The sequence below is a fragment of the Aspergillus flavus genome, chromosome 6, assembly GCF_009017415.1.
Source record: "Aspergillus flavus chromosome 6, complete sequence".
NCBI lineage: Eukaryota > Fungi > Ascomycota > Eurotiomycetes > Eurotiales > Aspergillaceae > Aspergillus > Aspergillus flavus.
Genome location: NC_092410.1, coordinates 1,676,270 through 1,701,764, shown reverse-complemented (window position 1 = coordinate 1,701,764; position 25,495 = coordinate 1,676,270). Strand labels below are relative to the sequence as shown.

At 48.3% G+C, this 25,495-nt stretch overlaps 10 protein-coding genes across 10 annotated transcripts; 8 read left to right on the top strand and 2 right to left on the bottom strand.

The window, feature by feature from the left end:
• The first annotated feature begins 493 nt into the window (after window positions 1–493).
• On the top strand, window positions 494–3,635 carry F9C07_2286181 (uncharacterized protein). The gene is made up of 7 exons (XM_071510811.1): window positions 494–1,231; window positions 1,303–1,487; window positions 1,567–1,845; window positions 1,901–2,028; window positions 2,084–2,769; window positions 2,833–2,901; window positions 2,949–3,635. The coding sequence occupies exons 1-7, from the start codon at window positions 766–768 to the stop codon at window positions 3,503–3,505; spliced, it is 2,370 nt and encodes a 789-aa protein (XP_071367788.1). The 5' UTR covers window positions 494–765; the 3' UTR covers window positions 3,506–3,635.
• A 217-nt stretch (window positions 3,636–3,852) lies between these two features.
• Window positions 3,853–5,709, bottom strand: F9C07_1758766 (CRAL/TRIO domain protein). The gene is made up of 4 exons (XM_041286875.2): window positions 5,161–5,709; window positions 4,964–5,105; window positions 4,524–4,907; window positions 3,853–4,470 (listed from the first exon to the last, which is right to left on the bottom strand). The coding sequence occupies exons 1-4, from the start codon at window positions 5,295–5,297 to the stop codon at window positions 4,108–4,110; spliced, it is 1,026 nt and encodes a 341-aa protein (XP_041149236.1). The 5' UTR covers window positions 5,298–5,709; the 3' UTR covers window positions 3,853–4,107.
• Window positions 5,710–5,881: 172 nt separating this feature from the next.
• F9C07_1758736 (geranylgeranyl pyrophosphate synthase) lies at window positions 5,882–8,775 on the top strand. Its single transcript, XM_041286869.2, has 9 exons — window positions 5,882–6,402; window positions 6,472–6,518; window positions 6,591–6,838; window positions 6,894–7,533; window positions 7,604–7,758; window positions 7,835–8,100; window positions 8,158–8,224; window positions 8,285–8,366; window positions 8,423–8,775. The coding sequence occupies exons 1-9, from the start codon at window positions 6,123–6,125 to the stop codon at window positions 8,738–8,740; spliced, it is 2,103 nt and encodes a 700-aa protein (XP_041149237.2). The 5' UTR covers window positions 5,882–6,122; the 3' UTR covers window positions 8,741–8,775.
• Window positions 8,776–9,154: 379 nt separating this feature from the next.
• On the top strand, window positions 9,155–11,074 carry F9C07_2286178 (uncharacterized protein). Its single transcript, XM_071510810.1, has 2 exons — window positions 9,155–9,354; window positions 9,495–11,074. The coding sequence occupies exons 1-2, from the start codon at window positions 9,298–9,300 to the stop codon at window positions 10,839–10,841; spliced, it is 1,404 nt and encodes a 467-aa protein (XP_071367787.1). The 5' UTR covers window positions 9,155–9,297; the 3' UTR covers window positions 10,842–11,074.
• Window positions 11,075–11,223: 149 nt separating this feature from the next.
• Window positions 11,224–12,630, bottom strand: F9C07_2286177 (uncharacterized protein). Its single transcript, XM_041286877.2, has one exon. The coding sequence runs from the start codon at window positions 12,482–12,484 to the stop codon at window positions 11,399–11,401; it is 1,086 nt and encodes a 361-aa protein (XP_041149238.1). The 5' UTR covers window positions 12,485–12,630; the 3' UTR covers window positions 11,224–11,398.
• Window positions 12,631–13,970: 1,340 nt separating this feature from the next.
• Window positions 13,971–15,498, top strand: F9C07_2109459 (F-box domain protein; the record flags this gene model as incomplete). The annotated part of the gene is made up of 2 exons (XM_041293984.1): window positions 13,971–14,005; window positions 14,055–15,498. The coding sequence occupies 2 exons, from the start codon at window positions 13,971–13,973 to the stop codon at window positions 15,496–15,498; spliced, it is 1,479 nt and encodes a 492-aa protein (XP_041149239.1).
• Window positions 15,499–16,654: 1,156 nt separating this feature from the next.
• Window positions 16,655–18,317, top strand: F9C07_1758459 (uncharacterized protein). Its single transcript, XM_041286870.2, has one exon. The coding sequence runs from the start codon at window positions 16,744–16,746 to the stop codon at window positions 18,106–18,108; it is 1,365 nt and encodes a 454-aa protein (XP_041149240.1). The 5' UTR covers window positions 16,655–16,743; the 3' UTR covers window positions 18,109–18,317.
• Window positions 18,318–19,314: 997 nt separating this feature from the next.
• Window positions 19,315–20,478, top strand: F9C07_1758620 (uncharacterized protein). The gene is made up of 2 exons (XM_071508369.1): window positions 19,315–19,742; window positions 19,840–20,478. The coding sequence occupies exons 1-2, from the start codon at window positions 19,421–19,423 to the stop codon at window positions 20,184–20,186; spliced, it is 669 nt and encodes a 222-aa protein (XP_071367786.1). The 5' UTR covers window positions 19,315–19,420; the 3' UTR covers window positions 20,187–20,478.
• A 132-nt stretch (window positions 20,479–20,610) lies between these two features.
• Window positions 20,611–22,584, top strand: F9C07_1758580 (uncharacterized protein). The gene is made up of 4 exons (XM_071508368.1): window positions 20,611–21,132; window positions 21,198–21,302; window positions 21,354–21,721; window positions 21,774–22,584. Exons 1-4 carry the CDS (start codon window positions 20,977–20,979, stop codon window positions 22,189–22,191), a joined length of 1,047 nt encoding a protein of 348 aa, XP_071367785.1. The 5' UTR covers window positions 20,611–20,976; the 3' UTR covers window positions 22,192–22,584.
• A 392-nt stretch (window positions 22,585–22,976) lies between these two features.
• On the top strand, window positions 22,977–25,090 carry F9C07_8456 (putative choline transport protein; the record flags this gene model as incomplete). Its single annotated transcript, XM_071511779.1, has 8 exons — window positions 22,977–23,099; window positions 23,155–23,225; window positions 23,287–23,310; window positions 23,366–23,455; window positions 23,511–23,593; window positions 23,647–24,044; window positions 24,116–24,445; window positions 24,507–25,090. The coding sequence occupies 8 exons, from the start codon at window positions 22,977–22,979 to the stop codon at window positions 24,984–24,986; spliced, it is 1,599 nt and encodes a 532-aa protein (XP_071367784.1). The 3' UTR covers window positions 24,987–25,090.
• Between the last annotated feature and the right edge of the window lie 405 nt (window positions 25,091–25,495).

Sequence of the window (25,495 nt, the reverse complement as noted above, 5' to 3'; positions counted from 1 at the left end):
AGCCGCATTCGGCAATGCTCGACGATCAGCAGTCATCTGCCTACTCAAAGAGGCTGATTTTTAGTTACTGTCACTGTCAATGTGGGGAAGAAGAGTTCAATTCTTCTTGTAGCTGCCCAAGGCTCAGGTGAGGTACTGAGGTTGCTCAACTCAGAAAGAAGAAAACGGTGGTAGAATCGCGTATATTATTATGCACCTGGTAGGCGACAGTGTAGAGCCTACCTAGAAAGATACAAAGCTGGCAATTGTATCCGGTGTAGTCAGCAGCTGGTGTTAAATGTGATGTGTCCCATCGTGGAGGTACCACCAGGTGAGGGTGACCAAGGGATAGGCTGCTCTAGTACTGCCTGGAGGAGAATGAGGCTCAACTGGTAAGGCCATTATTGTGCTCTAGCCACTCTAAGGCTACCATGCGACCGGAAACACCCTTTCCTAGGACTGTTTCTTTGGTTGGGAGGCGGCATGCAGGGATGCACCTCGTTGGTCGTCACACTGTAAACCTTTAGGCATCACAAGGAGCTGCCTGCCACCTACAATTGGTGACTGATAAACTATATCATTCATGTTTATCTGAGGCATTACATATAAGACTCATGAGAACCTGACTCTTTGAAATACTACTCCCGATCAGTCTAGTTGGTTTCCCAGGACGTCTTCGATTCTACACTGTCTCTGTGCGCCCATTGAAATTTCATTTGATTCCACTTAGAAAGGAGAAGGAAAAACAAATACAAAAGGTTGATATTTCTTGACCGCAAAAACAAAATGGATGCGACCATTGCAATCGAAAACACCTCACGCAACGACGAAGTGAAGATGCAGGTACTGCAGAGCGTTGATGGTCTCAACGACCACGGCAAGACCCAAGCTAAGACCACCCACGACACTCCGGTTCCAGAATCTGTGATGCATGATCTTCAGCGTAGTCCCGCAACTGGCCGAGATCACCCAGCCTTTGAGTTCTCGGCTGAGCTTCAGTGTCCCCTCAATGAGACTTCTGCGGCAAACCCTGACAATCGTCTAGCATTCACAGCCAAGTCCACGCTTGACAATAGCATTGTCACTTCCCTCGGTGGAGAGGAGGCCGCCAGAGACCTTCTCAAGTCCGTTTTGTCGTCAGTTTTGGGCATGCACTCTGAGATCATTAACGACGAGATTCGGCAAGTTCGGGACGATTCTCGTCCCAAGGACGCGCCAGTGCATGATTGTACATGCTTCACTGGCTCTGCGAGTAAGCTAATTGTGATCGATGTATAGCTGAAACTCAGGTGATTAACATGCTAACACGGAGCTATATTAAAGAGCCTGAATCTATACCTGAGCCCCAGACTCAGTCCGAGACCGAGACCGAGACCGAGACCGAGACCGAACCTGAACCTGAACCTAGCCAAACTGCAGAAAGCAGCGCAGCAGACACCCCCGAAGAGACTGAATATGAAATCGTGGCCCCAGAAGATATGGAGGTTTCGCTATGCAAGATTGATGATGTGAGACCGACCCCTTTAGTACACGAAGCGCGCTCAGTCCCCGTGACCGCACCACGCTAAGCATACATGTTCGCTCTAGGTCTATGACAAGAAGCTCAAGCAACGGACCTTCCTCCCTTATGATCCCGCGAGAGGAGCTATCGAAGAGGACGACAACTTGTCAAGCGACAAGTACGGTAAGTGGGTGTTGGTACTAAGACGCGTGTTCAACAGATGGGACCAATCGTTGAGCGAAGTCTGCATCGATATTAAGAGCCCATTGGTATTTGACGTGCTACACAAGGCTCTCCGCGATGAAAGAGCAAGTCTCGACGTGGAACCTTCCCTACCATGGCCAAACGACGGCATCTTTCGATGGGTAAGCATGGAACGGGGCTACAAGATGAATATGCTGTCAACTAAATTGCTACTAGAGAAACTTGATTAGAGATTTTGCTGAAAAAAAGGGTGAACTCTGTGTGAAGCACGTCAACGTGCTGCTGCAGCTTGTCGAGGAGAAATACGCGTCGGTTATTAGCGACATTGAGCACATGTTTCCAAAGTAAGGGATCTCTTCCAACATACTTGCTGGACTCACTTTAATACGGGGCTTTCAGAGGAACTACTACGTTCAAAATCTTGCGAGAAGCCTTTTTCCCCAAGGACATCATTGTTGATGGAAATGCGGACATACCACGAGCATACCGGGTCCTTGCCGCTGACTACAGAGCCGATCAATACGGAAATAAATGGCTCCAAATCAAAGCAGTATATATCGACTACGATGGGAATGAGTTTGGGACGAGGAAGGTGAAATTCACAATTGGGGATTTTCCCGGGATTCGGTATTTCTCTGATCTTGATGTGTTCCCATTGAAGTATCACTCAAATCACCCCCACGTTATCGACAATCTTGTGGCTCGAGGCCGGCGGTTTGTGGATTTACAGGGTCAACATTTTAAAGCACACAGAGATGTGTCGCAGAACAAACTCCGCCGAGTGATGGTAGATACTGCCGCTATGAAACGCCTTGGCTCGTGCAACATCGAGGTACGCGATATCGAGAGTGAACCTATTGATGGTCAATTGACCGAGGAGCATCTCATGCTGTGTACCGATACGATTCCGGCGTTCTCCTTCGAGGATAAGAGGAGCATTACGGTGAACATTGATGATCTCGAAGACATTGTGTTCAACCAACAGCTTTTTCACCAGCTTGTACTCCCAGCGCCTACCAAGGAAATAGTGCGTGTTATGGTAAAGAGCCACGTCAATGGCGTGGACTTTGACGACTTTACTAAAGGTTCGTGTCCCCGTTTCCATATTCCGGGGTAGAAGGGAGTACTAATACAGTTAACTCACCTAGGCAAGGGAAAAGGTCTCATTATGCTACTACATGGCCCTCCTGGGGTAGGAAAGACAATGACGGCCGAAGGTGATTACGAATCCTCATTTACAACAGGATAAGCTGACCCACAACAGCTGTTGCCGAGTATAGCCAGCGACCACTGTATACAGTTACGTCAGGAGAATTGGGTGCTGACTCCGAGGACCTCGAGCGGCATCTGAACCGTGCTCTTGGCATCGCGAAAGCCTTCCGTGCCGTACTACTTCTTGATGAGGCTGACGTCTTCATGGAAGAACGATCGACTAAGAACATCTCACATAATGCGTTGGTTGCAGTCTTCCTCCGGCTCCTGGAGTATTACCAGGGCATCCTGATTCTCACCACAAACCGAGTGAAGAACATCGATGATGCATTCCATTCCCGTATCCACATGACTCTTAAATACCCGAATCTGGGTGTCGAAGCTCGGGGCAAAATATGGCAGAACTTTGGGGAAATATGCGGCCTTGAGCTGTCTGAACACGAATACCATCAACTTGCACAACGCGAGCTTAACGGACGCCAGATCAAGAATGTATTTGGGTTGTGCAAAGCTTTGGCGGCTGATAAGGGGCAAGGAATCTCTATAGATCTCATAATGATGGTCCTCGATGTTATGGAGTCTCAGACGCCCAGACTTGGCACAATTTAAGGAGACAGTCTTCCCGGTTTCTTACTATTTTCGGGGCAATACACTTTGACTGCATCTATTGCGTTTTAGCACATAGAATACCATTATAAATTAGGTGTAGGTTAATCACTCAATACAACACCCTCGTGATTCATATCACAGAGCCCTGCTAAGATCGCATCGGGGCTAATATCGCTCGCCGTCCGGAATATGAGGCATCTTAATTCTTGCTTCTCAAAAGGCCTTGTAGTGTTTGTTCCTATAGACTTTCTATATTCTGAAGCGACATTATCTTCTGTCAGCTGATCAGCTCTTCTAAGCGGTCACCTGATGCACAACCATATTCTAGGCTTTCTTTGTCTATCAGATAAAAGATCAATCATCTACATCCAATCCATCTAGGCTCTATCAACTTTTTCTCGTTGTGGTTAAGCTTGTCCATGGGAACTTTGACCAAAAGGGGAGACAGAGGCAAAGCTTCCGCTATGATATGAGCCAGTTCATCACCAGTGAAGGCCTTTTCCCCTCCTGGTAGAGAAGACATGTTGACAATTGCAGCCTTTCAAACGAGGCGTTGTGTTCAAGTTTAGGCAAGTCATGTCATTCCCCTCATTGCCGCAAATCTAATACAGCGCAGCTATTTCAACATTTCTTGGTACGTTCCTGTCCACACTCCCAGTGGCAATCGCGATCCTCTTCCCGCCGTCAGCCTGCATCCATTTAACAGGACCAGATGGTATGCATTCACTTGGTGTAGTCCACTGTAGGTGTTGTCGAATGCCATGGTCAAGGTCTGGGAGCATTCCATTCTGGAACGCAAAGCCCCCTCCGAATTTAGTCGGAATATTCTCCTTGTCGATATACCTTTCCAGGGTCGTATAGACGTCTGATTGCTTCAGAACCACCACTTTAGCTGCTGTAACTGGATCCACCCATTTCTTGAAGATGCTCCATATCGTGGAGAAATACGAAGGAACGTTGCAAACCTAGTACAGAATTCATTAGGGCATGCCTCTTTACTTCCTCTTGATGAACTCACAAAGATACGCTCAATAGTCTCTGGGTAACATGTCATCAATATCCAGCTGACCTCCTGCGCAAAATCTTTCAGATTCCAGGCTTGCTTAACTGAAACCACAGATGCGTCTACGATATACACTGCATTGCTGACAGGCGTCGACGGATTTGGCCGGTCATCCATAGCCGAACAAAGAGGAAGGACGAAACGGGTCAAGCTATCATGAAACACTGTCGCCCGCTGAGCCATGTTCGGCCCAGCTGTGGAGGTCACAGTTGGGTCAGTGCAACAAGACATATCCCGCGTTTTCTTCCACTGTGCCATTGCGGCTTGGTCATAGTGAGCCATGTCTACCATCAGGATTGGTAATCCACGTTTGTCTCGGCGGCCAGTCCAATGGGGATACTAATGTACAGTCCTGTTAGTCGACAGTAGCAAGATCGGAACAATGCAGGACTAACGAATCTGCGCGTATCTTCAAAGTCGTCTACATGGATTGTCATATAAAGATGAAGGACATGTTGTTCTTCGCGAAATCTGGTTGCCTCTTCAAGTTGCTGGAGGGCTCTATGTGGGTTGAGATGACTTGCTTTGAAAAATCGTCTACTTTTGTCAATACAGAACGTAAGTACAGGCATGTCGTTTAGTGGAAGCTTACAATAACGTGACTTCGTCATTGATCCCATCCTGGACGTCCCCCGTGTCTATGCCTTTGGGTCTTTCCGAAAGCCCATGCTCCGTACACAGACGGTTGAAAGTCGTGAATCGTTCTATCTCTTCCTTACTCAACTCCATCACAGAAATATGGCGTTTGATTGCGCCCAATACTGTCTAATATCCTCAACGAAAGTTTGGACGCTGAGATTAGAAACTACTAGGGCACAGCACCAGAGGCCATGGAAGGCCCAGTTGTATCAAGTCTGCATCCGGCGAAGGTGGAATGCATGACGTTAGCTAAGGCATGGGAGAAGTGATTACTGTGGAGACAAGATAGCCTTCTACTGTGACAACCCGAGCCATTGCACATACTAGGTTCAAGAATGACCATTGACCTTGTTTCACTCCAACAGCGGAGAGGCATTGTTGCCATCCAGCCTTGGTAGGATGTCAAATTCGCGCGCCAAGAACCGAGCAACATTCACAACATTGACGTCAAACTGTGATCAATATCGGGCGGCGCCTTTTTCCGCAGCGTTCTCTGCCAAACCATAAACCGAACTGGCGGGACCGAGTGGACCAAGCTTTGGCAGATTGAGAGCCGTGGTTCGTGTTCCCGGTGACGATCCACTTAGCGAGCCACTCACAGCTAGCATTTCGAGATCTTGGTGCAGGGGATCGACAATCTCGACCAGGTTTTCGGCTCAACTAGGTTCGTCAAAACAGGGTCGAAACAACTTGCTTGAACTCCTTCCGAGGGCTAAATGTCGGATCCACATTAGCCGGATTATAGGGCGGTTCATCCATCCGGCCAATTTCATCACAGTTGACGAGCCACTGCGCCATCATGTAATGAATGTGCAGGCTGTCTGGCAACTTGCTAGATGGGTTTCTATTTAAAAGAGCCATGATGAAGTCGAGCTTCCGAACCCACAGGTCTCCAATGAGTCTTGAACCGATACAATGGAACAGATAATCTCGAATTTTGAAGACGACACATCATATCGCGTTGAGCGCGGGTCGCCGGATATTGAAGGCTTCTGTCGCCACTATGCCCTGCGCCGGCACAAGTACGAGGAGAAGGCAAACCTAGGCTCCCTCCAGTGCCGAGCAGACTGGGTGAAGTACATCGGTCCTATCGAGAGATGGGGAAGTTGGAATCCTTACGAAGGTCACTTCGGTTCTGTGGTCCTCCCGCTGTGCAAGCCTGACAGACTTGCAATCATTAGTTACATCTTCGAGTGTATGGATAATCTCACTATAGGTTCTTATAGTTTAGCCTATGCTAACAACGGAACTCCTTTTTCTCTAGATGCATTTTTGTACGATAATGTCGTTGAGTCGTCTGCCAAAGCAACAGTAAGTAAACACGGACAAACTGATTTTGATACTGCTAGGGGTAGCTGGAGTCTAACACGCTACAAAATACAGTTAAACACACATGCGGATAATATCGGCCTGGATGAAACGGAATACAGAACTATACGATCGGTATCAGGAACAAAACAGATTCAGTCCAAGATGATGCTCGAACTACTCTCCATTGATCCAACATGCGCGGAAGTGGTTCTTGACTCTTGGAAAACGATGATCGCTACAACTGCAAGGCATGATAAAGCAAAACCGTTCAGTAATTTAGAGGATTATGTGAACTACCGAATCATTGACACTGGGGCGCCGTAAGTATAAGGATATCTGAAAGTTTGTCCGTATCCAAATTCTAACAAATCTTAGTTTCGTCGACACGTTGATGCGCTTTGGCATGGGCATCCTGCTGACAGAGGAAGAGATTGAGACTGTTACCCCTATTGTGAAACCTTGTTATGCGGCGCTAGGCTTAGCGAACGATTACTTTTCATTTGACGTTGAGTGGAAGGAATTTCAGGAGAGACAGTCCGATGAAGGTGCCATGACAAACGCCGTCTGGCTCTTTATGCAGTGGAACAATGTTGATGTTGCCACTGCAAAGAAACTGGTGCGGGAGGTGACAAACCGGTATGAGGAAGAATACCAGAGGCGTGTGGAGGAGTTCATCGCGGGTGAAGGACGCAATGCCGCCAAATTACATACTTACTTACGAGCGTTGGCCTACCAGATTCCTGGCAATATAGCCTGGAGTTTGCGTTGTCCCCGGTATCATCCCGAGCTTTGCGACGAGGCAGGCCGCCTTCTGGAGGATGAAATGTGCTCTGAAACGGCAACTAATGTGTTAGGTCACCCTGTGGAGCATGAACGAGGCTCGAATACAACCGGATCGGAGAAGTCGCCGGTATGGACTGCCGATGATAATTCCTCGAAAAGGTCCTCGGTATCTTCTATTGATGCAATCGAGGAAGAAGCTGAGTCACCTAAGCCGGAGCAACTGGGTACGGAGGTAGGAATCTTCGCAATTCATCATAGTAGATGTAATTCAAAATGTGGTTCTGACCAAACCTGGAATTCAGCACCTTTTAGGTCCGGCCGACTACATTCGCTCCCTTCCGTCCAAAGGTGTCCGAGAAGCATTCGTTGATGCGATGAATGTTTGGCTGGTGCTTCCGAACGATGTCGTGAATCGCGTCAAATCGATCGCAGAAACGCTTCATAACGCGTCTCTATTGTGAGCTGGCATAATCTTCATGTCTGATATGACTTTAACATTGTAGTAAACGCTGACGGTTCACCTTCAACCCTAGGTTAGACGATATCGAAGACTCATCGCCACTCCGTCGGGGTCAACCAGCAGCACATACAATTTTCGGACAGGGTCAAACCATCAACTCAGCGAATTACCTACTAATACAGGCCATGGATCAAGTAAGACAGCTCGATAATCAGCGGTGCATGGATGTTTTTGTCGAAGAGATGCGGAACCTTTTCATCGGTCAGAGCTTCGATCTCTACTGGACTCGACAGGGCGAGTGTCCATCACAGGATGAATACCTGGAAATGATTAGTCAAAGTACCTGATTCTCCTCTACGTGTCTGTGGTCGTGTACTGATGATTATTTCCTTTAAGAAACAGGCGGTCTCTTTCGTTTACTTACTCGGCTGATGACGGAAAAGGCATCGACACAACATAACAGGTACAACTCTTTTCAGATCTTGGAAATGCTATAGGTAAATGCTAATCTCTTCCTCAATAGTACTATCACACTTGACTCGCTCGTCAGCCTATTGGGTCAATACTTCCAGATCCGCGACGATTATAAGAATCTAACAGAAGACGTGAGAAGCTACCAACCATTGGCTTCGTCTCCTATATACTGACAATTACATTACAGTATGCAATCCAGAAAGGCTTCTGCGAAGACCTCGACGAGGGCAAATATTCGTTTCCATTAGTTCATGCGCTTACCACGCAACCACGAAACTTCCAACTACGTGGCATCTTGCGGGAATCACGAAACACGGGAGGCATGAGTCTGCCCCTCAAACAATGTGTCCTTGAACAGCTCAAGCAGGCTGGAAGCATGGAGTATACACACTTGATACTGGGTAAGCTAATGAAGGATATCATGTGTGAGATTGGGTCCCTTGAGCAGAAGACGGGGTGCTCGAACTGGGTGCTACGACTTTTGATGACACGACTGCGAGTTTAAGGAGGTTTGCTACTTTTGATGCTTTAGAGAGTATACTATGAGATTTTATAATTAAGACGTTGTATTTAATTATGTCCTCATTGAGGAACGCGCGATCAGAAGTATATATTCTTGAGCACGTGGAAGTCCAACGCAAACCCTAAATCAACGACGAGAGAGAAACCTCAGGCCCCACCCTTCTTAGTTTTTCCGATATATACTACTCAAGTGAGGGTTGGCTTTCTTTCTGTTGAGATTATATGGCATACTCTAATCCAGACTAGTCAATGCAGTCATCCACTCGCCCAATAAAGTGGGGCTCGTATTCTCGACCAATCCCACGATCGAAACAGCAACCACTAACCATATCGAGAGTGAAACAACCTCCATAAAGCGATTTCCATGCCAATCCATGCTCGATCAGGTAGAATTGGTCTGGGCAGGGAAAAGACCCTGTCAGGGGCCCCCACTTGCGGTCGTATTCTCAGCATATTTCCTCTTCGAGCTGACACCAGCGACATATCGTCAACGACTGCATACACAGCACCCGATCGTCGTTCCATATAGAGTACACTAGAATGGTCGGAGTTCCGAAAAGCAATGCGTGTCGGACATGTTTGCGGAGGCGGGTCAAGGTTAGTCTCAGCTCTTATTGAGTCTATTCCCCTTGAAGGGAGTAAGGACCCAAATCCCTGCTCTCCTGATAGAATCGCGGGGATCTACGTCTGCATGCAAGAAGAAAGCATCTCCTCTAATACAAGTCCAAAACCCACAGTGCGACCTGACCCAACCATTCTGTAATCAATGCACCAAGCGGAATCTCGACTGCCCCGGCTACGAAAAGCGGTGGAAATTCATGCACCAAACCAAAGGCTCGATCCAAAAAGACCAGCAACGAAACACCCGGAGCCAGCTCCAACCCCACACAGAAGCTGCCCTGGTCCAAGCGCGCCAAAGCATCGACGAACGGGTGGAGCCGAACCTAGCGGCCGCAGCTCTAGACCTGCAACAGAAGGAGGTCTTTTGCACGTTCCTACTAACCAGTTTCCCCGCCCAGTTCGCCTCCTGTGGGAAACGCGTTGAGGTCAACTGGATCGATTATGCGAGACGTCCGCTTCTCACTGCACCCCAGGCGCTGGTCTGGGCGTACCGCGCGCTGGCGACTGTTTTCATTGGCCGGAAGTATCATGATATGGAGAAGGTTACTTGCAGTCGACATATGTATAGCCGGGCTTTGAACTATTTGGCTGGAGTGATTCAGCATCCAAAGTTCGCTACTACGGAGGAGGCTCTTGCCTCTGGTATCCTGTTGACTATGTATGAGATGGTGGACGGGATTACGGGAGCGTCATGGCTGACGCATACGCGCGGACTGGCGACGATGATCCAGATGCGTGGACAAGACGTCCACCGGTCCGGGTTTGGATTAACCTTGTTGAAATCCTGTCGGGCCTTTTTGGTCGCCGACTCTTTGATCCGTGGGGAACACTGCTTCCTCGGCGAGCCACAATGGAGGGCGTTTCTCAGCGAGTTGGCCGATATCGAAAGCCAGAGCCCAAAACGAAGCGAGCTCGGACTCATCGTCGATCGAGCATTTATAGAGATCGCCTCCTGTCCCGGATGGCTAGTCGAAACACAGAAGATGATCAAAATTGACAACCCCAATGAAAAGTCACGTGTACTGCGTGAGCTTGAGTTCAGCCATTTTCGACTGAATAAGCTCCAAAAGGAGCTCCAACGTGCGCTCGCTCATCAACGCCAAGCCCCAGTTTTAACCTGGCAGAGATTCGTCGGTCCCATACCCTGGGACTTTGTCGATCCATTCGCGCAGTCCTCGCTGTATGGTATGCGATTGGGTATGTCACTATTATCTCAATTGCATACCGTACTTCGCTCGGATCTCCTTCGGCGGTACTATCTCACAAAGCCGTGGGACAATCCTGAGACGCCTGGCTTGCCGTCACCGAATCCGTGGAGTGCCTTGAATGGGAATGTGCAGGAATGGCAGGTTCGGTTTGATCCGGAGTATCTGAGGGATTCGTATCAGATTCATCCCAGTGGGAATGAGGATTGGATGGATCGTATTGCGATGTCGATGGGGATGTTGGGAATTCGGGCGTGAGTCTCACTGTAGTTTGATATGGTACGGGAGCCCATAACCCTAGCTTTGTTCAGCCAGTTGAAGCGTGCGCTTGTGAGACGAAATGGGTAATATTTTATATTTTCCCAAAGCTTGAATATCTAGTTAAAACCAACCAACACCTGTTTTAAGATCTATATTGGTAGCCAAGCGTAATGTAGCAGGCATAAGAAAGTCAACTTTCTGTTTCTCTTAGAGCTTTACTTCAATTTCACCACGTAATAGTTCTCCTATTTCGGTATTAATGTTAATTATACTATCAATAGATAATATTATGAATTTTATAAAGATGGCATGAATAATATCTTAATCCCACTCGACCAAAATGCCAATGACATCAAGGTCGCGCCTTGACTACCATATCCCCAACATAATATATGCCGCCTCACCCTCTTTACGTCCTTGTACAAAGATATCAAGACTGATATAGCCCGAATGATCAATAACACATTGGGTACTTCTCCACATGCCATAGCAACGTCTTGTAATTTTTGCCTAGAACAGATGCTTTGTCGACCGTATTCATAAGGCACTCAAGCTCACTGCTTCTTCGGAAGCTTGGCAGGCTTGGGAAAGTTCACATTCTTATGCGTGAACTCAGGAAAGCCCTCGGTGCTAGGATCAATTGGTTTGGCCGACGAGATAACATCGAAAGCCATGCCTGCTGGCCCAGTAAAGGCCGCACAACCCCAATTCTCGCCACATGAATCATCGTCCTGCTTCTTGGGAGTCTGACCACAGGGGCGTCTGATTTCCCCTCCATTTGCCATCAACTTACCATCGTTCAGTCCGCCCCATGCAACAATCGTGGGCTTAGGCGTCTTCTTTCTCAATATATCTTGCTTATGAGCCAAGCGATACTCGAGAGATACCATCACCTCGCCACAGCCGGCATTGGTCCGATGTTGAATGATGGTTGGATCTGAAGGCGGCTTTTTCCCTTTCGTGTTCTTCGAACCTTGACCATTCGCTGACTGCTCCACCGCGGCCGTCTTGCCATTCTTGTGGCCCTGGCTCTGCTTGCTGACGTCGATCAAGGCTTCCATAACATCCTTCGCATTGTCCTTTAACACACTGGTAAATTCACCATAGTTTTCGGCAGGCGGATCTGTAGGAGTCTTCTTGTCCGAACCGGGATTCTTCTTATCCGAGCCAGGCTTCTTATCACTCCCAGGAGTCTTCTTCCCAGAATCAGGCTTCAAGTTCTCCTCCCTCGCCACATAGATATACCGACTACCACCACCCTTCATACTAGACGCCAGATGAACCTCATTCCCAACTTTCATTGCAGTCATAACACCAGGCAACGTAGCTGTGTTAAGCACGTTCTTGTTCTCATCCATATGCAGCTTATACATCTCCGCCCAGGCAGCTTTGGCCAGTCCGACAATATGGTCATTGGTGACTTTACTACCATCTTTGAAAGTGAGGATGGAGGAGTACTCGATGAACTCGCTTTTCTTCGCTTTTGGGGGTTTGTTGACGTCGTCGATTTTTTGGACTTTGATGCCGAGGGGAACGGCTGTGGGGACGGGTTTGGGGGCTCGGTCTTCTAATGCTACCGGGGTGGCTGCGACGAGGGCGAGGAAGAGGTAGAATAGGAAGTAACAGATTTTGGGGAACATTTTGGGATTATCCCCGTAGGGGTTGGGATTAGGGTTTAAGAAAGGATTGTTTCAATGATAGACTAAGGTGAAGAAAAATAAACGAAGAAAAGAATGACTGATGAATGAGAGAATGATTGCTGAGATTCTGAATTGAAGACAGATAGAATGTAGAGGTATTTATACTATTTCCAGTTGTTACTTCTACATTGAGGTCTCACGAGGAAACAGCTCTCGATACCGATGTGGCTACCTGGATGTTGATCACTCAGTCCATCTGTGACTTCAGCACAGTCCCAAGCAATGTCTTTAGCATGCCCTGCATATCTCTCATCTTGCGGCACTGACTTTCCTTCCGATAGTGGAGCTACGCATTGCTATTGCACTTGGCGTGGACTATACTACCTGTATGCCTCTACGCGGACATACAAACAAGGCGAACAGACCATCATGAGATCCAGGGTCCAGCATATCAAACATGTTTAGTATATCGGGTAGAAGCCGAGTCGTTGCGACCCTCTCTGCCCGCCAAGCTAGAGATCGTCGTTCCGGAGTGATGTGGATATGGCTTGGTCAAGGCCCCTATCCTAACACTATGGGATTTCATTCCAATCCAGTTTCTCTCATATGAAGGTTCTTGGACTACGTCAAAGGCACGAGAGTCATGCATCAATAGTAACTTAATCTTGCAGTTATATAGTAGCTGACTGAATTGTGAGCACCTGCGAGCATGACCTCCCTAAAGCGTTCCTCTTACTAGTCGTAAGTAACTATGCTATGAGAAGGACTACGTTTCGTTACGTAAACCATACCCATATCTGGAAGCTAAGACGATGAATAGTTCCGCTAGAGCTAGTAACTAGTACAGTATGAATGAACATACTCCCGAAACACTAATGGTGATTGTAGAGGCTGTGAATCAGTTAGTCGGGACTCGGTATAACTTCAAGGTATCAATTTGCACGTGCGGGGAGATGCCGACCCGATCTCAATTATCGGCAGCTTCCCGACGCTTCGGCACGAGCCGAGGGGGAAAGAACCTGACAATCGCTGAGACGCTCGCTTGTCGGTTACCCTTGGCGTGGGTCCAGATCAGCTGCAACTGTACCCCTGAATGAGCTAATATTCAACTAAATCGCTCGTTAAGATTGGTTAGATTGGTTAGAGTCTATATACAGGTCCATCCATCACATGATCGTGTCAAATATTGCCAGTTTCGTGTTTCTTCATTCCCCACAAAGGGCCTCACTTTACAATTGACATAGACGATTCCTACTGTGTGGTAGCTCCTCCAGTAATTACCCAAAGTGTAGTCATACACCATATGCAGCCCATCTGCATTCTTACCTTCCGAAATTGCGCAAATCCACTTCTTGGCCCCAACGTTACTCTCCTCGTATGGTCGACACTAGCTCGCAATCGTCGCTTGCAGGATCACAATAAGGGGCTCACGCTTACCCTTCTCGGCCTTCTTTCTCGAAGGAGCTTTACCTCCCATTTCCACAAAATGGCTACCAACAGCACAACCTCGCAAAAAGACAAGTAAGTCCGTGTCCTGCCTCTCAACTCAGCAGACTGCTAATCGAACAAGGCCATTTTCTCAACTTCCCACGGATTGTCTAGTATCTATTCTAGATCAGCTCTCCTCAGAAGATTCGTTAACTGTGTCCACTATCTGCAAAGACCTCCGCGCATCGGCTACACCGTTTGCCTACCGCGATATTGCCCTAGACTGGAGCGCCCGGCCCTTGCGCCGACTACTGCAGTTATTGCGATTGATATTCAACAACCCCGATATAGCATCTTATATCCAACATCTCAGTCTTGTATCCTCCGAACCAGGACACTGGGAAGACACCCAGCCGGAGATAGATTGGGAAACAGAGTCCCAGAATTTCCGCGATGTCATCGACCAATCCATGAACATTGTCCGACGGGCCGGATTTCCCGACGTCGATGACTGGCACCTACCCCTAAATGGCGGGAACATCTACTGCTACGCCGCCATCTTCCTGTCACAACTTCCCAACTTAAAGTCCCTACGTCTGGACTATTCATTGGTCTGGTGGGACGGGTACCCAGGCATCATGCTCAAGCAGGCCCTCTTCTCCCCAAACGGAGTACTCTCCACATTCCAACATCTTGAGGTAGTAGACTACGGGGGCAATGTCCCCATCGCCGAAAGTGAGGATATATACAGTGACGAATCACCCGATAGCTATCCTCCATATAATCCGGACCAATTCATGGCCTGGTTCTGTCTCCCCTCGTTACGTCACTTGAATATATGGCTCCGAGACATCGAAGGACTAAGGGAAACAGTCCCGGATCTCGATCTCAGCAAACTAGAAACACTCATCCTCGCACGAACCACCATCTCCGAAGACGACGTCGCATTCTTACTCTCCCGGACGCCCAATTTAAGAAACCTCCACCTTGGGATGGCCTACGCCTGGGGCAGAGAGTTAGTCCTCCAAGATGCACCCACACTAGCTAAAGCTCTAAAGTCCGTAAGCAAGACCCTACACCATCTCTCCCTAGGAGTGGAACTCTACCCATCCAACCTGGGAGACCGCTACTGGGACGGCGAAGAGGATCACTTTCACGACTCATTCCGGGATATCTTACATTCTTTCCCGAATCTGGTATCTGCGGAGATACCCCTCTCTGTTCTTATGGGTTGGTATATGCAAGATGCTCCCGAGTTGGGCCCTCTCTTGCCGAAATCAATACGTCATTTGTGTTTAAGGGAAGATCTGAGATGTTTTTATGATTTTGAGTGGGAGCAGGATGAGGTTAATGATCTGATTCGGAAGTTTATTTCTAATTGGCGTGCTTATACACCCGGGTTGAAGAGTATTACTTGGAGATTGTGGGATCAGAATTATAGTACTGGATGGGAGGAGTTTCAGGAGGATTTGCGTAAGGCTTGTGCGGATGCGGGTTTGACGTTGGAGATTGTCGTTGATGATCTTGGGACTGGGTTGTGGAGTCGGGAGTGCTCTTCTTTTGAGGGGGCGGTGGCACTGCAGTAATACAGTTTAATTGAATAATATAAGTATAGAAACCAATCTTAGTTCATGGGTGAGATGAATTGGGTAGGCTATACTTGAATAAAGACATAGTCCTGGCTACGGGATTGAAGGATTTGGTTACACCTGCACATAGGACTTTATTGTGTTCATAAAATGCTATGTAGCCCTTCTATCAGTTGGTGACCGAAGTGCGCTGTATGAATTTATACATTATGTTGTGGTCTCTGTGGAAAGAGTGCACTTTGAATTATATACTATTGCACGGAGGTTATCCTCATGGACAATGCATCGGACTGCTCTGACGAAGCCTATGTGGCTCAAATATCAGCATAGACAAACAACGCCGGAGCCAGAGAAATCCACGCATTCCTCTTTTCTGATACATGAGGGACCAGAAATGTCACGGTGTCCCCTGGAGCCTCGATTTATACCATAAGTTCAGGTGGTCAGTTATTCTTGCATGTGCAGAGAGATGTCCATCTGATAAGATAATATATATCAATGGTAAACATGGGTTAAGGTGTACCCAATTCTACAAGATGTATGTCTCATACATATATGCGGTCACAACATCACCATGTATATCCAATATAACAGGCACATTCTTCACTTAAACCCAGAATATACTCTGAAGTCCAGGACAAGAAGTACATCTGACTCAGCTGCATAAATACAATACAGGTATCATGGACGGTACGACAGAGAAACAGACAAACCGAGCAAACCCCCATCGTCTCCCACCATTGGTCAAAATATGGTTGCCTGACAACCACCCCCACATGGTCGTTCTCCACCAATTAGAACGATAGAATATAGCCTAGTAGGGCTGAGGGGGTGGAGAAGAAAGGATAATTTTACAGATGGAGCCGCGAAGAGCCGTTCACCATACAAATTCAGGAGGTGATGACACTCGGGATAAAAAAAGAAATTCCTCCAGAGCAGGTGACCACTGCAGGCCAACCCTCGTTATGGTCAAATTTGAGATAGTGCCGTATCCCTCCATCGTCGAGACCTTAGCAAATTCCGACAACCGGCGAACCCAGGACAATTCCACCAACGTGCTTTAGTTGACGATAGTTGAAGTTTGATTGAAGAGGTGATTGCGTGTTTGCCTTATCTTTCCCCCGCGGTTTCGGTGCCTTTTCTTGGCGGATTTATTCTTCCGTGCTGTCCTTCTTATTTCCCTATCTGTTTCACTGCGATAAATTCCAATAAATAAACCCCCGTCACGGAACAAAGAAATCGATGGCCACACCCACGAATGGCTCCCTTTTATCCGCCGTAACCACCATTGCGAACACATATCTGTCCCGCGGCCAGACGGACGAATCATCGCGCTTGTTTTCCGCACTCGCCAATCTGCGCGAGGCCGCGAACGATGACGCCATCGCGACCGCACACACATTCGGCCTTCTCGTCGTGACCTTCCTGGAAAATGGACAGTGGAAGGCAGCCGCGGACATTGGGACACTCGTCGTCGATGCAAGGGTTGCCCTGCTCGGTTCGGAGAATCCTTCCACCCTGACCGCGATGAGTAATCTTGCGGCCGCGTACTGGGGCCAGGGTCGGTGGTCGGAAGCCGCGGAACTGGGGCGAAGAGTGACTGAGATTCGGACTCGAGTACTGGGCGAGGAGCATCCACAGACGTTGAATTCCATGTCGAATTTGGCGTCCACGTATGCGAAACAGGGTCGCTTTATGGAGGCAGAGGCGATTGGATTGCGACTGTTGGAGGTTCAGGGACGGACGCGGGGAGACGGCGATCCGTCCACATTGAGTTCCATCGGGAATTTGGCGACCACATATACCGGCCTGGGCCGGTACGATGATGCGGAGCGATGGGAGCGACGGGTGGTGGAGCGGTCCGAGATGCTCTTCGGCGAGTCGCACACGTCTACGTTGACGTGGAAGTCGAATTTGGGTGTTACGTTCCGGGAACAGGGGAAGTTGGAGGAGGCGGTACGGCTTCAGTCGACGGTGCTGGACACCTGCTCGGCTTGTTTAGGGAGCAAGCATCCCCTGACTCTAAGCTCCATGGCGAATCTGGCGACCACATATCGCGACATGCAGCGGTTGAAGGAGGCAGAGGAGCTGGAGGTGAAGGTCGTTAACGGTAGTAAAACAGTGCTAGGGGAACATCATCCAGAGACGCTGGTGGCGGTGGGCAATCTCGCCGCCACGTATCGGTGTCAGGGGCGGCTTGGGGATGCGGCGCGACTGGGGGAAAGGGCCATGGCGTCTATGAAGACAAGTCTTGGAGAGGAGCATCCGTATACTTTGACAGCGATGGCAAACTTGGCGTTGACATATCAGCTGGAGGGTAGATCGCCTCAAGCGGAACGGATGACCTTCCAGGTGCTGCAGTTGATGCAGAGGTCCCTTGGCGAAGCGCATCCCCATACGCTGACCACAATGGCGAATCTCGGTGCCATCTACCAGTCCCAAGGGAGATGGGACGATGCAGAGAAAGTGGCGGAACAGACCGTCCGCGGTAGAGAGATGGTCCTCGGGAAGGAACATCCGGATACGCTGGCCTCGATGGAGGACTTGATGCGGGTATACCGCGTCTTGGCCGCCGATCGGACGATGCAACGCGCTGCCATGAGATAGATCCCAGCCAGTCGTTGCGCTGTGCTGGTCGGATCCGAGTGTCTGTCAGCATTTACGAGTTATGAACATTGCCATATTTGCAGTTATTCAATCTGAATTTTCGTAGAACGAGCATTGAGTCAGTCTGTCCATATTAAGTTAGTAGACCATATAAGTAAGTCGACGTAAAACGTCGAGACCTAATCATTGTGTGATCAAATCAAGTCCTCTGTGATCACGTTGAGGTAAGGGATGACCCGCCTGATATAAAGTCCAGACTTGCTGCACAGCCACACTGCCAAGTCCCTCAACCAGTCACAACCACATTTTATTCCGCAACAAGTAGACATTTCACTTACCCACTCCCTGTCTCAAATCCTCCAATTGCAAGGCATTAGTTCTGGGCAAGGTTCGTGTGTGGGGACATCGTGTCACGGACCAATATTTGGTTAGAGTATAGAATAGATGACGGTACGAACCTTTCAATATCCTTGAAGCTTCCAGTAGCTGCCCGTCTGGCCTGGGATTCCGGTCATGGTACTTTGTTTTCTGGTTATTACCCTTGACAGAGGAGTTGTATATGCTCATCCCATCAGCCGCATGGGATTATCACTAGGGGTTAATCTAAATTAAGTTCTTAAATCGCCGTATGGCAATGATGTCTTCTGTCTATCTACTAATATAAACATTGCGGATCGGAGTTCGCTGCTGACTCCCGCTGAAGCTTGCCGGTACTTCGACTTCAGGGTTCTAGCTTCAGAGTCATGAAAGAACTATCTGGGCATGGGGCCAGAGGTCCATAAGGATCACAAAGCTCAAAGCCTATGTAAGTATAGAAACGTCTTGCGCTTTCAAACGAAGAATCTATCCCAGTCTCTAAACGCAATCTGGTATATCCTCTTTCCTTCGCCACCTTGATGACATGCTCGACGATAGCCCTCCCAACTCCTTTGCGAAAATGCGCTGCGACTGCCCTCATTGATTTCACTTCACCATGTGTTGGTGACAATTCTTTGAATGCTCCAATTCCCATTAACTCATGGCCTTCCCAGGGAGAGTAAAAAGTGACAGTTGATTCTTGCAGGCTCGAAACGTCAAGAATGTCACAGGAACCGACCATGCGATTGATTTCGGCCACATGCAAAGAAATCAAGGCAAGCACGGTTGGAGTGGAATTAATGTCACCGAGCTTGATGAGTCGGTTCTGGAGAAATGGCGTAGTGGGGCACAAGTCGTAACTCGACAGCCAAATACAGTGCAGAATGCAAGTAGGACTGTTTTAATGCCTTTTGGAACATTCGAAATGTTTCATATGTTTTTGTAAGAGCTAGTTATGCGTTGTGTCATGGTACTTCTTGCGAGCAGCGATAATGATTGGTCAGGGAATGATTGTGCCTCCACGGGACGGTCGATGCCTGGGTGCTGGTTGTGGCCTTGTGTATCAGGCACCGCTCTCATCGCTTACGTAGGATTGTGGATTGTCCCTTGTGTTAACAGCAAGATACAGCCCACACCTATTGTTATCTTTACAAAGGCACACACTCGACCTTGTCACTTCTTATTTCCCTTATTTATGTCAGCTCAACTCGGCCATAGCTCTTCTAGCTACGATATATCTTGCCTGTTCGCTGTTCTGTGGGTCGAGAATTCACTTTGTGAGTTAGATACATGATATTCAAGATTGACCTGTGTAGTCTGGTTTGAGGGTATACTATCCTATGAGGAAATTCAGTTGTTGCTAACATGGAATAGGCAAGCACAATAATGATCAGGGTCATGAACACGAAGGAAATCGCGCGGTTTTTCGATTCTTCTACCCTCCTACTACACCTATGCTGAACAAAGCACTAGATCGAGCCAAGACCTCCATGGTATATCGAAATCAGCCCATTCACCCTATTGCTCCGACTTCAATATCCCAAGCCTTGAACAATGCCATATACTTTCACTTGGGGCCACTTTCCGGGCTCCGTACTATATTAATATTGGACAGGTCTTCGGCGCTAGCGGACAGTGTTGGAGATCCGTCCGAAGCTCTATGTAACCCTGGCCCGAGCCGGCTTGCACTGGAGACAAGTGAATGTGGATCGCACGTCTGATTTCCGCCTCAGTATTTCCTATCTGCCTGCTATATCTCATCCGCAGGAACCCGGGCATAATCTACAGCTCACTTGATCCTATTCTCGATTTTTCCCGATTAATTGTACCTTGAAGAGGTTACATATGGCGGGTCGGTGTAGCCGCGCTTGGCGTCGGAGCCCTATATGCACCGTTTCTGTGCCAAGCCCCAAGTCGAGTTCTCGTCAGAGCATCAGACCAACCGTGCCAGTTCCAGAGGCGCGCTAGAGCGATGATACCAATAATTTTGCTCGCTGCGAACATGGCATAATTAGGAAACAAGTGCTTCTTTCCGTGATACCGGCCTGTCCGTGTAGTGGCCGGAATCACGGACCTTACGTTTTGCGGCCCGAGGTGTCAATGCAACATATCTCCACCGCCAGTGCAGGGTTCATAATTCTATTGTGTCAACATCCCTGTCCAGGGGCCAAGCTGGGAGATTTTCAATTTTCTCATCTATCTGTGAGTGGAGAACACTGTGCGAAGGAATCATATCCACGCCTCCTGGAATTTAGCTAGAGTATAAACTCCAGTTGCCCTAACTCCTCCTGCTACAGGGACATATCCTTGGTTTGTAAGCCTTGTTTTGCTCAAACTAGACCCCTGCCACCATGTGTTCCGTCGTGAAGTGCTCTGTCCGGCATGTTGGTTGTTGGGTTAATTAGTAGACGTAGTTAATAGTGGTATCCTGGCGTTTCTCAGCCTCTCTGATAAGTCCCTTCAGCCGCTGAAATTGACCACGTGTATTCTGCCTCTGGCTACACACAAGCAATGGGGAGGTTCACATATACCTGGAAACCCGCTGTCAATGTCTTGACTTGGTTTCTGATGGTCACCGCCATCCTTAGCGTCTTTGCTCGACTAGGGACCAAATACTGGATCTTTCGGCGGTGGACTACAGATGATTATCTTAGTATTGCCTCAATGGTAAGAGCATCATGTGTCCTAGGCGAGTGAGGTTGGCGACGCAATGGTTATTCATATGCTTCTAGGTGACCTGTGCAGCACAGTCCCTCGCTGTGTCACTGGCCACTGCCAATGGATATGGTGATCGTTATGATACATTATCGGAGACAAATATCGAACACATCATGAAGGTAGACATTCCCCTCGTTCTCTGTCCCCCAGCACTTCTGATACCGACTTAGTCACAATATGCTGCCACCATTTTCTTTATCCTCAGCATGTGTTTCTCAAAGCTAGCTCTAGTCCACTTTATCCGGAGTGTAACACCAGCTGCCTCGGACCGTCGCATTGCCTCAGGCTTAGAGGCTTTGATTACACTCTGGGCAGTCACCGGTGTCATAACTTCTGCATTCCAGTGTAGACCGCCTCAGACATGGAATTATCTATCCGGGCAATGTTTCAATATCAAGGCCTGGTGGGATTACATCGGACTGACGAACATTCTAACAGACGGTGCGATCATAGCGTATGCTATCCTGATTATTACTCGCATCCAGGCCCGGTTGAAAAAAAAGGTCACTTTATCCACCGTATTCGGGCTTCGAATCTTGTGAGTGCACCCATCTTTATATGCTTACTTCGTTTCTAAGTAGCAATCCAAGCGTGATTCTCGCAATAATAGGCCAACTGGTGTACGCCAATAGAACTATTGATTCGTCCGATCAGATCTCTGACACCTGGCCTCTGGCGATATGCACGCAGCTCACCCAGTGCTTGAGTGTCGTTACCGCTTGCTCCCCTCAATTTAAACCCTTCATGGACAGTCTTCGTTCGACGGGCCTACGTGTTGACGCAATAACACGCCACGATACCTCCCATATTGGATACAACCACTCCTCTCCCCCTGTGAAGTCGCAATCGCATAGCCAGGATCAATCTGGTGCCGAGGTTCATGAGTTGGCATCCATCGGCCGTAACAAGAGCTATCGCCATACAACAACAATAATCACGGCAAAACGGGACTCAGACGCAGGTAGTGATTCAAGCGAGGCCCACATAATCCGTGAAGTCCGCACATGAGCTGTGACCGCGTCGCCGCGCAGCTCATTTAGGGAAAGTTCGTATTAGGGTATCGGAGGGTTTCATTTTCATTTATTTCCTTATTTTTTGTGTTGACATAAACCAAGTAGAAAATCTTCCATTCTTTCGGCTCTCTGAAATTTCAGATCCTTGATGCGTTCGTACTTTTGTTGGACCCTCACATGTGGATAGGTGATTAGACTAACAGTCTTATCCCTGTCATGTTGGAACGCTAAGGATGTGTCGTTGCAACCACGATGCTCCACTAGCCTCTCCGAACGTTCCAGATTTGATGTTCATGGTAGATCCACGTACCACCTACATACATAAATTGACAAGCTCCACCTCGTACGTGGTGGTCTAATCATAGAATAACGTGCGCCAACGGCGGACAAGCAGATGGAGGATCCAGCTTCTTCATATCCCTGCAAGGTTGCACTTCTGCATTCCTCGGCCTACAGGGATACCACACCCTACAGGCGAATTGCAGATGTTCCCAATGCTTTTACCTAACACGGGGAGCAGCTTCATAACCATGGAGGCCAAAATACAGGAGGGATAAATGCAGCGAGAAGGATTTGATCCCTACTCTTCTCTATCTATCTCCTACAGGGTGTCGAGTGAATTCTACATCCAAAGCTTCCTTTCTAAAACCTGTTTCATGTCCCTCTTTTCTGCTTCTTTGTTATTTCTGCTCTTTGAGTTTCTGGTTCGGTCTTAATCGTCGCGTCAGACGATCTTCGGACGATTTATATTTGTGATCGGTCAATCTCTATACGTGCACCATGGCTCAAAATGAGCTGAAACAAATGGGGGCTTCTGTCCTGCAGGAGGTTGAGGGGCAGCCATCCTATCAGAACAAGGACGATGTATATCTGGCCCGTATGGGGAAGCGCCCTGTCTTGCAGGTAATCATTCCAGTTTTTTTCTCCAAAGGTTGCAGTGGTCACTAATAGTGTACAGAGAAATTTTGGTTTGATGTCCATGGTCGGTTTTAGCTGTACTATTCTTATCACCTGGGAAGCCGTAACTACGTCAGTCATTCCCTCTCATTTGTCTTTGGATGGATTTCACCAGCTGATTACAAATCTATAGTTTATTTCTTCAGTCTTTTCAGAAGTATGTGAAATTATCAGTCACTACAGCCTTCAAGCGTTTAATAATTCTGTTCTAGTGGCGGTCCGGCTGGTTCAGTATATGGCTACCTTTTCGTCTGGGCCGGCGTTACGGCGACCTTTGTCGTGGTATCCGAGCTAGTATCAATGTATGCTGTCTCTATTCTACACCCTGGCGTGATAATCTTAACAACAGCTCTACAGGGCTCCTACATCAGGAGGTCAATACCACTGGTGCTCGATGATGGCACCCAAGTCTGTCATGAAAGTCAGCAGTTATATCACAGGTAGGGTGAAGCCATTCTAAGCTACCGCTATGGGAACTGACAGAACGGTATAGGTTGGTTGACGGTCATCGGATGGCAGGCCACATACGCCACCGGTTTGTATCTGAACGGGAACTTCATTGAGGCGCTAGTCATTCTAACCAACCCTGACTATACACCTGCACCGTGGCGCAAGACGCTTTATTCGTGGGCCACAGCAGCCTTTGCAGCAACTATGAATATTATCGGAGGCAAGCTACTGCCTCGGTTTGAGGGCACAATTCTCATCCTCCATATCCTGGGTTTCTTCGCTATCTTGATCCCATTGACGTACATGGCAGAACATAAACCTGCCTCAGAGGTATTCACATACTTTATCAATGAGGGCCATTGGCCGACTCAGGGTCTCTCATTTTTCATTGGCATCATTGGTCCCGTCTTTGCATTTGCAGGCGGCGATGCAGCAGTGCATGTGCGTTGTCCCTCTAAAGAAAAGAAATGAAAATGAAAATGACAGATACATGCTAACATCACCAACACCAGATGGTCGAAGAAATGACCAACGCAACAGTAGCCGTCCCCTGGTCTCTAATGCTCACAGTGCTCATCAACGGAACCCTAGGCTTCAGTATGCTAATAGCGCTATACTTCTGCCTCGGCGATATCGAAACTTCCCTTAAATCCCCAACAGGCGTCCCCTTCCTATCCATCTTCTACCAAGCCACCGAATCAACCGCCGGAACCGCAGCAGCCGGCTCCGTAATACAAGCCATGTGCTGTTGCACAACAGTAGGCATGCTCGCATCGGCCTCGCGCCAATTCTGGTCCTTCTCGCGAGACAGAGGTATACCCGGCTGGCGCGTATGGAGCAAAGTGAATTCCCCCACACCCATACCCCAATGCTCACCCCGTCAGTCTTCTAAAGAAAAGACAGGTAACCCCCCGCACCGCAATCCCAACCTACACCGTCCTCCTAACCAGCACAATCGGCTGCCTCCTGAACTTAATCAACATCGGCTCCGACGTCGCCTTCAACAGCCTCGTCTCAATGTCCACCTCAGGCCTGTACCTCTCCTACATGATCGCCGCGAGTCTACTCCTCTACCGCCGCTGCACAGGAGAAATCAGTCAACCCAAGAGAAACTCCGAACAAACGATGGTCAACACGGCAGGCGCCAAGCTCATCTGGGGTCCGTTTCATATCCCCGGTATATGGGGTATCGGAATTAATATCTTTTCGTTGGTTTATATGTTCATAGCTACTTTCTTTAGCTTTTGGCCCCCGATAAATGAGGTTAATAGCGAGTCTATGAATTATAGTGTGGTTGGGACTGGGGGGACGGTGTTCCTTAGTCTGGGGTATTATTTGGTTAGGGCGAGAGGGGTTTATGAAGGGCCTGTTATTGAGATTTAGATTGCTTGGTGTGGGGTGGGTGATTTGTTTCAGGTACAGATTGTTATTCGTCATGAAGCATAGTGGTTTGACTCTCCATTTGAGTTTCAGACCAATATGAGCGTAAAAACAGCGACATGAGGAAACTTGGATATATTCATGATCAACCTTAATCTATCCGGTGTGAAGTAGCATATCTTGATCCAGCTAGCTGCATAGGTTATGACTAGGTCATGATTAGGGAACCGGGACCTCACCCCCACGTGGCACCACATAGCCCTAGCCAGGTGGACGTTAGCGTGTGCAGCGCCACCAATAACCAAGACATGGCTCCAGGGTGGATATCTGATTGACTCGGCCTTCACTAAACCCGAAGCTTAGTGCTTATTTAACAAGAATAAGCATGGCGCAACCCGTCTCTTTGTGGGGTCTGCAGAAACTGACAGCTTCTGCCTCGTTTTGAGGGGTCTTTTAAAGTTTCCTAAATCGTGCTTTGACTTCTGAGTTGATTTTCGGTTTACTCGACAGCT

Excerpts from the sequence above, each read along its gene's own strand:
- F9C07_2286181 (XM_071510811.1), top strand. The coding sequence starts at position 766 with ATGGATGCGACCATTGCAATCGAAAACACCTCACGCAACGACGAAGTG. Across the intron at positions 2,770-2,832 it reads CTTTGACGACTTTACTAAAG|GCAAGGGAAAAGGTCTCATT; the intron begins GTTCGTGTCCCC and ends TAACTCACCTAG. Across the intron at positions 2,902-2,948 it reads AAAGACAATGACGGCCGAAG|CTGTTGCCGAGTATAGCCAG; the intron begins GTGATTACGAAT and ends GACCCACAACAG.
- F9C07_1758766 (XM_041286875.2), bottom strand. The coding sequence starts at position 5,297 with ATGGAGTTGAGTAAGGAAGAGATAGAACGATTCACGACTTTCAACCGT. Across the intron at positions 5,106-5,160 it reads AATGACGAAGTCACGTTATT|ACGATTTTTCAAAGCAAGTC; the intron begins GTAAGCTTCCAC and ends TGACAAAAGTAG. Across the intron at positions 4,471-4,523 it reads AGACTATTGAGCGTATCTTT|GTTTGCAACGTTCCTTCGTA; the intron begins GTGAGTTCATCA and ends ATTCTGTACTAG.
- F9C07_1758736 (XM_041286869.2), top strand. The coding sequence starts at position 6,123 with ATGGAACAGATAATCTCGAATTTTGAAGACGACACATCATATCGCGTT. Across the intron at positions 6,403-6,471 it reads CATTAGTTACATCTTCGAGT|ATGCATTTTTGTACGATAAT; the intron begins GTATGGATAATC and ends CTTTTTCTCTAG. Across the intron at positions 6,839-6,893 it reads ATCATTGACACTGGGGCGCC|TTTCGTCGACACGTTGATGC; the intron begins GTAAGTATAAGG and ends AACAAATCTTAG.
- F9C07_2286178 (XM_071510810.1), top strand. The coding sequence starts at position 9,298 with ATGGTCGGAGTTCCGAAAAGCAATGCGTGTCGGACATGTTTGCGGAGG. Across the intron at positions 9,355-9,494 it reads GTTTGCGGAGGCGGGTCAAG|TGCGACCTGACCCAACCATT; the intron begins GTTAGTCTCAGC and ends CAAAACCCACAG.
- F9C07_2286177 (XM_041286877.2), bottom strand. The coding sequence starts at position 12,484 with ATGTTCCCCAAAATCTGTTACTTCCTATTCTACCTCTTCCTCGCCCTC.
- F9C07_1758459 (XM_041286870.2), top strand. The coding sequence starts at position 16,744 with ATGGCCACACCCACGAATGGCTCCCTTTTATCCGCCGTAACCACCATT.
- F9C07_1758620 (XM_071508369.1), top strand. The coding sequence starts at position 19,421 with ATGCGTTGTGTCATGGTACTTCTTGCGAGCAGCGATAATGATTGGTCA. Across the intron at positions 19,743-19,839 it reads GTGGGTCGAGAATTCACTTT|GCAAGCACAATAATGATCAG; the intron begins GTGAGTTAGATA and ends AACATGGAATAG.
- F9C07_1758580 (XM_071508368.1), top strand. The coding sequence starts at position 20,977 with ATGGGGAGGTTCACATATACCTGGAAACCCGCTGTCAATGTCTTGACT. Across the intron at positions 21,303-21,353 it reads ATATCGAACACATCATGAAG|TCACAATATGCTGCCACCAT; the intron begins GTAGACATTCCC and ends ATACCGACTTAG. Across the intron at positions 21,722-21,773 it reads GTATTCGGGCTTCGAATCTT|CGTGATTCTCGCAATAATAG; the intron begins GTGAGTGCACCC and ends TAGCAATCCAAG.